The sequence below is a fragment of the Martes martes genome, assembly GCF_963455335.1.
Source record: "Martes martes genome assembly, chromosome: 7".
NCBI lineage: Eukaryota > Metazoa > Chordata > Mammalia > Carnivora > Mustelidae > Martes > Martes martes.
This window is the reverse complement of record NC_137894.1, coordinates 41,176,117-41,188,691: the sequence shown is the minus strand read 5'-3', so window position 1 is coordinate 41,188,691 and position 12,575 is coordinate 41,176,117. Positions and strand designations below refer to the sequence as shown.

At 33.1% G+C, this 12,575-nt stretch overlaps 1 protein-coding gene across 2 annotated transcripts in view; it reads left to right on the top strand.

Annotated features, from left to right (window-relative positions):
* The window catches only part of ICE2 (interactor of little elongation complex ELL subunit 2), a 64,151-nt gene that overhangs the window by 33,173 nt on the left and 18,403 nt on the right, over window positions 1–12,575 (top strand). For both annotated transcript variants that reach the window (XM_080808319.1, XM_080808318.1), the window contains 3 exons: window positions 226–1,219; window positions 1,930–2,105; window positions 6,551–6,680. In XM_080808319.1, coding sequence (XP_080664445.1) covers window positions 226–1,219; window positions 1,930–2,105; window positions 6,551–6,680 — 1,300 coding nt within the window. The remainder of the gene's footprint in view (window positions 1–225; window positions 1,220–1,929; window positions 2,106–6,550; window positions 6,681–12,575) is intronic.

Here is a 12,575-nt window from a genome sequence, read left to right as displayed (position 1 = left end):
TTGAATTCTAAAAAAAAAAAAAAAAGAATTCAATGGGAAGGTAAGATTGAATAAATTAGTTTCTAGTAGTTTATCATTATCTTAAGCAAAAACCTTTCAAAACCATTAGACATTTCTTTCTGCTTTAAAGAGTATGAACATCGTTATGAGGGGTAGGGGCATTAAGCGATAGATGAGGGGTGTCCTGGAATACCTGCTAAGAGTTTACCAATATATTTTCTTAAGATGTCTTATGAAGTTAATGAGTGCCGAAAAATTGAGACCCTTGAAAATTTGGACCTGGATTTTGATGGTGACGTCACAGAACTTGAAACTTTTGGAGTAAACACCACCAAATCATCAAAGTCACCAAGTCCAGCAAGCACTTCCACAGTACCCAACACAACAGATACTCTCACAGTTCCCAGCACAGCAACAGCATCTGTGGTACCAACCACACCAGACATTTCTGCTCATTCTAGAAGTTTATCTCAGATTCTGATGGAACAGCTGCAAAAGGAGAAACAGCTGGTGACTGGTATGGATGGTGGCCCTGAGGAATGCAAAAATAAAGATGATCAGGGATTTGTACCATGTGGTGAAACGGCATCAAATACTGACAAATTTTTGGTGCAGGATAATGACTTGAAAACATCTGATTCCTTGCAGTTAGAAGGTTCTACAGAAATTGAAACCTCTCATAAAAATGATTTGGCTACTGATACAGTATATGCCCCTGAAAAACTAAATGTTCTGGAGAACTCAGACAGTTCAAAGGAAAAGCTTGTTACCTCAGAAGCAGTAAGAAGTGAAGATGTCATTCTTTGCAATAGTGATACAGATGAAGACTGTTTAATCATTGATACAGAGTGTCAAAATAATAGTAATGGAAAGACAACTGATAGGAATTCTAATTTAAGTTCTAAACCAGCTAGCCCCAATTCTTCTTCAGCACAGGCTTCTGTAGGAAACCAGACTAATGCTACTTGTAGTCCTGAAGAGTCATGTGTTTTAAAAAAACCTATCAAACGAGTATATAAAAAATTTGATCCAGTTGGAGAAATTTTAAAAATGCAAGATGAACTCCTAAAGCCAATTTCCAGAAAAATACCTGAATTGCCCTTAATGAATTTGGAAAATTCTAAACAACCTCCTGCTTCTGAGCAATCCTCTGCTCCTTCAGATGCCTCTAGTTGGCCAAAATCTGTATGGCCTTCTGCGTTTCAGAAGCCAAAAGGACGTAAGTAAATATTTACAAAGACCTTTATATTAACTGTTCTGCCTCTTCCTTATCCTTAGGTTTTTCTCCTTTATTCCCTTTCTTTCTCTTTGCTATGACCTGTCTTATAATATTTACATGGTCATTGATATTTTATTTTTCAAGGTACTGATCAATGTATCAGCTTCCAAAATCTTCTCTTTAAATATGTACGCAAAGTTATATGGATTTTTGTAACCTGTGTTTATCCAACATGTACAGTGGCTACTGTAACTACAGATAATATGGCTCACTGAACTGATGAAGGGGAAGTGATCAAAAATAATCATAAACATTTATGAGTCCAAAATTTACTAATTCATGGTGTGGGACTCTAGTTTTATGCTTTTTCACTTTCTGAAAGAAATATAAAGCTTTACCCCAGCTCTATGTAGATTAGAAAAAACATCACTTTTTAAAAACTTTTTTTCTTCTTCATTTGTTGTCTCATGAATTTAAACTTTGTCTAGAGTTATGGAAAGTGGTAGTTGAAGCTTTGACCTCAGCTCTTGGCTGCAGTTGCAGTAAAAGTAAACAGAAATGGTAATAGTGTAAATGTTCAACTCAGAGAAAATAGAAAGTTAAAGTTGATAGAAATGTAAAAATAAATAATTGAATTGTTTTATCTTGAATTATGGATAAAGAGCTAATGTATTTTAAAATAAAAATGAGAAATATAATTATTTTTAAAGGATTGCCATATGAACTACAGGACTATGTTGAAGATACATCAGAATATGTAGCTCCCCAGGAAGGAAATTTTGTTTACAAGTTATTTAGTCTGCAAGACCTGTTGTTACTTGTCCGATGCAGTGTCCAGAGGATAGAGACCAGACCGCGTTCAAAAAAACGGAAGAAAATCAGAAGAGTAAGTTGTTAATTGGGAATTTAGGATGTGGATGTGGTAGTATAAGTAGATAATCACAGATATTTAACATGCCATTATTATGAAGTTTAATTTTAAACTGTTGATCACTATCGGAGTTTTTCAGGTTGAGCTGGAGCTTTTTGTTTGTTTTTTGTGGGGTTTTTTGTTTTGTAAAATACTGAAAACACTTTTAATAAGGGGAAGTGGAAAGTGTTAAATATAAAGTTCTTGAATGGTGGTAACATTCTTATATGGAATTTATAAACGTAATGAAAAATGGCACCATCATAGATTTGACCTGGACCTGGTTTCTATAAATTTGGAATTCCAGTGTGACATATTAGCCCCTTTTTCTCTTACTTTGGGGATCTTCTTAACTAATTTTAGAGGTCTCAAGTTTTCAAAGGTGGGCTTACACATGCATTTGAAGTCTTCCCAGAATTGTTAGAAGACTAAATGTTTTCCTTTCCTTTTCCCCCTGTTGTTTTGCGGGGGTGGGGTGGGGGGGGGTGATATAAAAAATTTTTTCAGTTAAAAAGTTCTTGCTCCAGTTAGAGTAATTGGTTCTTTAAACAGTTTTCCGTATTTGATGTTTAAAGTTCTCATTCAGATTAATTTGCTTTTTGTGTGTGTGACCACTGAATTCTGGTCAATAAAGAGGAGCCTTTCTGTAATAAATGATTATAGTGATGTCTTTCCTTTCATTTTTACTTAAGAGAATTTTTTCCGTTGTGTACATTTGTCATTGTGTGTATGTTTATTTATATTTTTATATTATTATTATTTTTTAAAATTTTGATGTCTCTATCTCTTGCTTCCTAATCTATAACCTGATAAGAATCCTCAGGGCCTTCTTTAAAATGTTAGTATATTTGGGGCTAGGAATCAGATGATCAAAAATAGTGATGTTCCAGCATTGAGCTTGTGGATCAATGCTAACTGCTGCTTTGTCATGTTAAGGAATAACTTGGAAAAGAAAGGAAGGAAGGAAAGAAGGCAGTGTGGGCTGGCAGTCCAACCTTCCTTAGCTGCCAGTAGCTGGGTCTATCATGAAAAAACTCTGAAGCCAACCCATCAAGATACAGGATCTTTGTCCACCAGAATCCAGTGGACCTGGAGGATATTTTGCTTGATGATGCTGTTATCCTTTGTTAAATAGAAGGAAGATTGTGAATACAATTTTAAATTCTTAATTCTCATAATTTGGGTTTTATCAGTGGCTCGGACTTTAAATTTTAGAAACCAAATGTTTTTGAATTATAATGTACGGGGTAGTGTTTTCTGTAAGAGAAAGTCAAGAAATAACAAAATACCAAAGATTTTGTATTAATCTGCTCCTAAATAAATGCTAATAGTCTCTGAATTAAAAGATTTTACTTTATTTGCTAATTTTTCCCATCTCATTTATATTTCATTATGATCAATTTGATGGCTTATTGCATGAACACTTTAAGTATATATAGTGTCAGTGCTATGTATTTTCTTTTCAGTGTTTTATTTCTTTAATTTTTACTTACTATCTCTCTCATTTATTTGGGGCTAACCTTATTTCTTTGACTTTCTACTCTTAGAACCCATACCACTTTATATTGATCTGCCAGTTCACAACAGTTAGAGACTTTTTTTTTTTTTTAAGATTTTATTTATTTATTTGTCAGAGAGAGAGAGAGAGAGTGAGCACAAGCAGACAGAATGGCAGAGGGAGAAGCAGGCTCCCTGCAGAGCAAGGAGCCCGATGTGGGACTCGATCCCAGGACGCTGGGATCATGACCTGAGCCGAAGGCAGCCGCTCAACCAACTGAGCCACCCAGGCGTCCCGAATTAGAGACTTTTGATGGCCAGTGTCTCTTAAGAAAGAATAGCTTAGGGAAATATTGGATACTGAATTAATTCTTGAAACAGCTGTTAAAGACATTGTTGTTCAGTTCACTGAAGTGCAATTTGTAAGTGTTGAGATAAACCCTTACTGGAGATAATTTGCTCTTCATCAAAATCTATCAAAACAGTCGAACCCCAGAGAATATCTAAATAGGAGCCTTATGTTTTTTATTATGTCAAACCCAGAGTAAAGTTTTAAAATTTCTAGTGAATGGTTATCATATTGTACCTTTTATTATATGTAATAGTTTAGTACACATAAATCCCTTAGTAGAATGCATTTCTCTTGGAATCATGTCCTATTTATCTGTTTCTCCCAAATGTTTTATATCCTAGAAACAAACAGGTATTAACTAAATGAAAGAGCTGAGGAGTGAAGAGAGAACAGGGAATTACTAAGGAAGGGAACTTTAGGATAATTTAAGCACTAGTTTGAGAAATTTTAAAGTAGCACTATTTAAATTCTCCATAAGAAAGCATTCCCTTAATATTTACTACTTAAAAACCAACTTGTTTAGGTAAAGCTTTAAAATACTTAGAAGTCTCAGGGCGCCTGGGTGGCTCAGTGGGTTAAAGCCTCTGCCTTCGGCTCGGGTCATGATCCCAGGGTCCTGGGATCAAGTCCCGCATCGGGCTCTCTGCTCAGCGGGGAGCCTGCTTCCTCCTCTCTCTCTGCCTGTTACTTGTGATCTCTGTCCGTCAAATAAATAAATAAAATCTTTTAAAAAAAATACTTAGAAGTCTCTTCAACCTCTGATACTAGCTATGAAATACCTATTTAGGGATGTATGGAAAAGTTTGAAAGGTTTATGTGAAAAATTGGAAGGCAGAAACAAAAAATGTTTTTAGTTGGGGAGATTAGGAGTTAACCATTCAAGGGAGAAAGGAAGAGTAAATTTAATTTTTATAGTTTGAAACTTTGATTGAATTTAAAGTTTCACTTTAATTTTAGAATATTACCATGAAATATTGACTTTTTTTCTTTCCCTTGGCTTCCTGGAGGTGGCAGTAGAATACATACAGAAATTAAAACCAGATTCAGGTTTTAGTTTCATAGATACAAGGCAGTATTATCAAGGAAAATCTACTCTTGATCCAAAAAGGGTATCTTCTTTATCAATTACTCAACTCTGCTATAAACTGGCTCTGTCCCTGAGCAAATTTCTTAACCTTCTTGACCTCCATTTCTTTATCTCTAGCTTACAGTTGTTAAATGCAGAGTACCAGTTGCTTAAGAGTTATTATATAATAAAAAGCTTTTATGAGTAAAATTATCTTAATCTCAATTTAGCTTTTTAAATTGAGAAGATACCATAGAGGCCTTGTACTCAAGGTTTGGCCCCTGGAACAACAGCTTATCAAATATGCAAAACCTACTGTATAGAATTACTGAATTATTGTATTGTACTCTTGAAACTAATATAAAACTGTATGTTAATTGTACTTCAGTTTTAAAAAGAGCAAATCCTTGTTCTTCACCTCAGATTCTGCATTTTAACAAAGTTATTACCAGGTTATTCATACACATATTGAAATTGAAGAAATACTGCTTTAAAAGAGTTTTACACCATTCACAGGTAATTATGTGAATCGAGTTTACTGTTGACAGAAATTTTACTGGATTTGAATTGTTCTTACCACCATCATTGTTCCAACCCCACTAAATTTGCCACTTTGTGAAAATCAGGAATTCTGAAACATTTATGAAATATTTTCAAGTATATGAATAGTGGCAACTTAGTATAATTTCAGAAGTAGGAACTAGCAATATCACTTTGAATAAATTTCTTAAATCATGTATTTCTCCTCCAGCTGGAAATGAAGAGACTACTATTAAGAGTAGAATATTCTTTGACAGAAATGAGATAACATGAGCACAGTGAACATGACTCACATTATTTCATAAGCATGAATTTCCTTGCATATCCTCCTTTACACGAGTAATGGCCACAGTTACTTTACTTAATCTGTTTAGTGTCCTGACCAGTAAGCTCTGATTGGCTACTTTACCAGGTACTTAGTGTTTGGAACAAAGCCTTTGTATTAATCAAGATAAAGACACAGGTGTTAATGTAGGTATTAATGCTTATATGTTCATTCTTAGAATGAAAACAAGCTGCTCCGATTATTTGAACCTGAGACCATGTGTCATGCTTTAAAGGGGCAAAAAAATTCTTACCTTTTTTTTAATCCTCTAAGAATTACTAGTATAACAGTCTTTGCTTCCCAGCATCCAGCTTTAAACCTTTGGGCAATTACGTATCATAGGCTCTGTTCCAAGGGTGCTGCTGTCAGTTACATTCCGTGATAAAATGTGTACATGTGTAGGGAGGTATGTGAATTTTAAGTGGATGTGAGGGAGAGCTGTTGGTTCAGGATCTCTATCCACCTCTTGCCCACATCTAACAAGGGTTCTTTCGATCTTTCTGTCTGAATTCTACTGTATTTGAAAGGATAAAATAAGACTACCTGAAAGCATTTTGAAGGGGCAAAACTATATAGGTAAATGTATTTGCTATTAAGAGTAAATTAATGGAGCTTTGAAAAAGTATAACTCTGCATTTCAGCAATTTCCAGTTTATGTACTACCAAAAGTGGAATATCAAGCTTGTTACGGAGTTGAAGCTCTGACTGAAAGTGAACTTTGTCGCTTATGGACTGAGAGTTTATTGCATTCCAACTGCTCATTTTATGTTGGTAAGTTATGCAAGAGTACTTGATCTCCCTTTTAATGTCATTATAAATACATACTTTTGATCAACTATAAATACTTCCATTTCTTTCTATTAAAGCACCATTCTTACTGCATTTAGATGGTGGAGTGAGACTAGTGAGATCAGATATTTTCATTTCCCTCTTATTCATTTTGTTTAGTTGTGCTTGATGTCAACATCATTGTTTTATTTTTTAAATACTTATTTTACAGGGTAATAAGCTAAAACTATAGAAGTGTTTTCTGACAAGTTTATTTTAAACTAGTGGTGTGAACATATTCTGAAATTTTCTTAAAATCACAATGAAATTTAAAATTTTTCAGTTTTTCTTTGTTTCTGTTTTGGTGTTTTTTGGAGGAGGAGGTGGTTAGGGATTTGATTTCTCTTATCTGGGTTCATATACAGTTAACATATTTCATATGAAGGATTACTTTCCAGTTGTTTCTGGTACTGCTCCCTCCCAATGGAATGCCTCATCCCATACTTTTTAATTCATCCCATATGTCTCAGTCCATCCCACTATCTCAAGCTGCCCTTATACCTAACATAATGTAGACTTAATGGTTTTGGTTTTAGGAAGAGTGCCAGTCTACAGATAGTCAAGAGTTAAAGAAGATGGGTATAAAATACTTAGATATCTCACTTCAGAAGTATTTATTACTGCCCTCTGACATCCAAATAACAGACTAAATTGGTAATTATGAGTTGCTAGGTAGATATGAGTTACAGTATACCCTTAAAAGCAGTAATGTATTTCTTTTCAAATATTCTATTCTTTGAGCTTCTCTGTAATATGTCAGTTTTCCTTTCTGTATTATACTCCTCCTCCCAACTTCGCCTCCTCCCACTCTTGCAAGGTACAACTCACAGAATATTGTGGGTTTTTTTTTTCCATTTGGTTCATTATGTATGTACCACTCAGAAACCAAGTTGTATGATGCACTTGAAATGTTCCAAAATTATCTTTAGAAATTATTAAATATATGTGTTTATGTATGTGTGTATGTGGGTGTTGGGTGTCTATAAACTAATAGAACAATATTTCTATTTTTTTGTTTTAAAAGTTTTGTTTTTTAGAGAAAGGTGTGGAGAGAGCACATAAGCAAGGAGAGGGACAGAGGGACAGAGGGAAAGAGAGAGAGAGAATCTTAAGCAGGCTCTACTGGTTGTGGAGCCTGACACAGGGCTCAATCTCACTGCCTCACTGAGATTATGAACTGAGCTGAAATTAAGAATCAGACACTTAACCAACTAAGGCATTCAAGTGCCCCATAACAATATTTCTGACTTATTTATGAAATATGTAATATGGGTCAATGACTATATATCCATTGTTGCTAATCCTCACTATTCTATAGAATAGGTGATTGTTTATCTTTGTTCTATAGAGGAAAAAACTAAGGTTCTCTAAGTTTATTGCTCAAGAGTATCCATATCTTTTCTGATTCCACAGCCTGTGCTTTTTTTCCTTATAATGGAATAGTGAAAATCATGCTGAATGTGGAAGTCAGATGATATATGTAGGATTACTATACATTTTACAATTCTTTTACCTTGGATAGAATCATTTAACCCCCTTGGCTTGAGCATTTTCACCTATACATAATACAATAATATTTTGTTCAAGGACTATATATACAGATCTTTTAAAATTATAATTATTACCTAACATATTGCCCCCAAAGTAGACTTTTTCTTGATGAAAATAGATATCTCAGGACAGTGAAGTAATATTTCATATATTTTTGTACTGAGGAAAAAAGCTGTTAACCTAGAATTAGGTGAAAATATGAAAAATCATCTTTATGTTAAAGAGTTAAGGAAGGATTTCTTTTTATTTATTTATTTATTTATTTGAAAGAGAGAGAGAGAGCCATGAGCAGTGGGGTGAAGGAGCAGAAGGAGAGGGAGAAGCAGACTCCCTGCTGAGCAGGGATTACCACTCAGGGCTCTGTCCCAGGATCCCAACCAAGATCATGACCTGATCTGAAGGCAGACACTTAACCAGCTGAACCACCCAGGCGCCCCCTCTCCATTTAACTTTAGGAATCTGTTTAGATTGTTTCCATTTTAATGCAACTGAAAATTCTTGTAAATGCCTGTTAATACACTGCACACATATTGCTGTTAGGGCATATACTGAGGAGTGGAATTATTGGGTCATATTTTAGGTATACACTCAAATTTAGTAAATAATTTCAGAAAGTTTTCCAAAGTGATTTAACCAGCTTACATTTATAATAGCAATATGTGATGGTTGCAGTTTCTTCACATCCTTACCCACACTTGGTCTTATCAGTTTATTTAATTTTAGCCATGCTGGTGGGTAGGTATTATTAATATTTCTCTGGTGGTTTATGAAATTGGGCACTCTTTCATGTGATTAATCATTTGGATACTCAATTTTGTGAATTGCCTATTTAAACCTCTTGCTCATTTATCTTTTGTCAGGGGTTTTTTGTGTGTTTTTGTTGTTGTTGTTGTTGTTACTGTTTTTTAAGTAGGCTCCATACCTGGCCTGGAACCAAAATTGGACTTGAACTCAAATCTCTGAGATCAAGACCTGAGCTAAGATCAAGGGTAGGACGCTTAATTGACTGAGCCATGCAGTGCCCCCCTATTGTCAGATTTTTGTTTGTTTGGTCTTTCTTTGTTGGTTTTAAATTTTATAAATGTTTTTCTCCCATTCTGTAATTTACCTTTTCAGTCTCTTAATGGTATCTTTTGAACTTACCAGTTTATTAGTCATTTCCTTTCTGATTCATGCTTTTTTTTTTGTCCTATTTTAAAAACTCCCCCCCCCCCCCAGCAAGATCATAAAGATACTCTCCTATATTATCTTCTAGAATTTTTATTTTTTTCTAGTCCTTATTTTTAGGTACACAGTTTGTGTGGCATTTAATTTTACATGGTCAGAGGATTTTGTTTTCAGTTGTGGGTACTGTTTATTAAAAAGACCACCCTTTCTCTGCTGCTCTTCAGTGCTACTTGTGCTATCAATCATGTATGTGACTAATTTATCCTTGAGGCAGTACCTGTTTTATTTATTCTAGCTGGAGTAATTACTTAGTTTTTCTAGGTACTCTAGCTAGACAATTAACACTGTATATTACTCTACTGTTTCATAACGTGAATCTTGTCAACTTATTTTTCTTCAGGAGTTTCTTGGCTGTTCTTGGCCCTTTGTGTTTACAAATTTTGGAATCAGCTTGTCAGTTTCTATGAACAACAACAAGAAAATTGGGATTTTTGTTAGCAAGTGCAGTGACTCAATGTGGAGCAAATTGATAGCTTCACAATAACATCTTCTAGTTTGTGAACTTTATATATTCCTTTATTAATATCTTTAATTTCTCTCAGTATTTTATGATTTTCTATGTAGAGATCTTGTACATCTTTTGTTAGGTGTATTTTGTGGTATTTGATATTTTTAAACTATTACAAATGGTATTTGTGACATTTTATTTTCTTAAGGTTTGTTTCTAAAATATAAAATTTATTTACATACTGATTTCGTATAGTGATCTATCTAGCAACTCCACTAAAGTCACTTACTCATTCTAATAATTTATTTTTTTTTAAGTAACCAATCATGTCTTCTGCAAATAATGGCCAGTTTATTTCTTCTTTCCAATCTATATACCTTTTTTTCCTTGCCTTCATTGTCTATCACTTGAATACAAGTTGAATAATGGTCCTTTTTGTCTTAGTTCTAATCTTAAAAGGGAACATTCTCAATAATTCGCCATTGTGTTTGGTATTTTGTGTAGGTTTTTGTAGATACCTTTAATTAGAATAAAGAATCCTTTTTATGCCTAATTTAAGAATTTTAAGCAGGATGAGCAAAAAAAACACCCTTATCAGATATTTTCTTTACTTTTACTGATATGATGGTATGAGTTTTCTCTTATTCTACTAATGTGATGACTCCTGTTGATTCAGGATGTTAATTCTAAAATGTTAATCGAACCTTGTGTTCCTGCAATAAACCCAGCTTGATCATAATATATTGCTCTTTTTCTGTATTGGTAGATTTAGTTTAATATTAATATTAATTTTGTTAATAGTAATTTTGCCATCTTTGTTTATGAGTGAGATTGGCCTATAATACCTTGCTTACATATTGGTGTTAAGGTTATATTTATACCATAAAATGAGTTGGGATGTATTCCTTCTTCTTCTCTTATCTGGTAGAATTTCTGTAAAACTAGTGTTATTTCTTCTACAGATGTTTGATAAAAGTTACCTAGGAAGCATGTGGACCTAAGTTTTCCCTTTTGAGAAGCTCCTAATTATCAGTTCTGTTTTTAAATTCATTTTAGAGCCATTCAGATGTTTAATTTCTTGCATCAGCTTTGTAACTTGTGTGTATGTTTTTAAGAAATTTGTTCAACTTTTCTAAATTATTGGTATAAAGGTATAATATCCTCTTATGATCTTTTAATGTCTGTAGCATCTGTAGTAATTACTATTCATCCCTAATAGCTTGGGTTTATATCTACCATTTTAATATATATTTTCTATTTGACTCATTGTTTTAAGAACCTTTTTTTTTTGTCCTAGTGCCTTCTTATGAACTGAGTTTTTTTATTCCATTTTTTCCCCTTGTTTAACAGGATAGTTCTATATTAACATAATTGTATACTCTTTTACTTCTCTTTAAAAGGTTATTCCAGAGGTGTCCTAACATAGTAGCTCCTAACCACAGGTGACTATTTTAAATTTATTAAAATTAAGTAAAACTTAAAATTCGGTTTCTCAGTCATATTGGCCATATTTCAAGTGCTTGAAAGCTGCATCTGGTTACCATGTTGAACAGTACAGAGATTTCCAGCTTCACAAAAATTTCAATTGGACAGTGCTGCTCTAATAATTATAACTGACTCATATTAAACAGTATTTTACTTTTTCTTTATATTATTATTTATATTATTATTAGTGTATTAGTATATAGTGTATACATTTGATATTCATTTATATTTATTCATATATTTATTCATATATTTACCCTTTTCATGCTTTTCTTATTATTTATATTATTATTAGTGTATTAGTATATTATTATATAGTGTATACATTTGATATTCATTTATATTTATTCATATATTTATTCATATATTTACCCTTTTCATGCTTTTCTTCTATGTCTCTAAGATTCTAACTAATATCATTTTCCTCTGCCTTTAGTATTTAATATTATCTTTATTACAGATATCTTAGTGACAAAGACTCCCAGTTTTTATTCATCTAAAAGGTTTATTATTATTATTATGCTTTTATTCTTGAAGGATAGATATTTCAGTGTCTTCTGGCTTCTTTTGTTTCTGTTGAAAAGTCAGGTGTCCATCTTTTTTTTTTTCCTCTTTTAACAGTAATACATCTCTCTGCAGATTTAAAATTTTATCTTTCTGCTTTTCAGCAGTTTTCTTCAATGTACTTACATTAGGCTTTCTTTGTAAATACTTCTTTTGGGGTTTATATTGCTCCTTGAATATGTGACTTGATGACTTCTAACAATTTTGGAGAATTCTCAGTGATTATGTCACTAAATATCACTTCTTCCTCATTCTCTCTCTTTCTCCTCTGGGATTTTCATTGCATTCGAGTATTTCTTACTGTAACCCTAATGTCCTTTACATTCTTTATTATCTTTCCTTTGACTCTTCGTGTATTATTTTTGATATTTTTTTTCTAGCTCATTAATTCCTAATTCTTCACCTGTCTCTAATACACTATTTAAACCATGACTTTTGTCCCTAATTTCAATTATTGTATTCTTCAGTTCTAGATTTTTCCATTTGGTTCTTTTTTATAGATTAGAGTTTTTGACAGAAATTCTCAATCTTTCCTTTAGAATATTAGGCAAAACTCTTTTAAA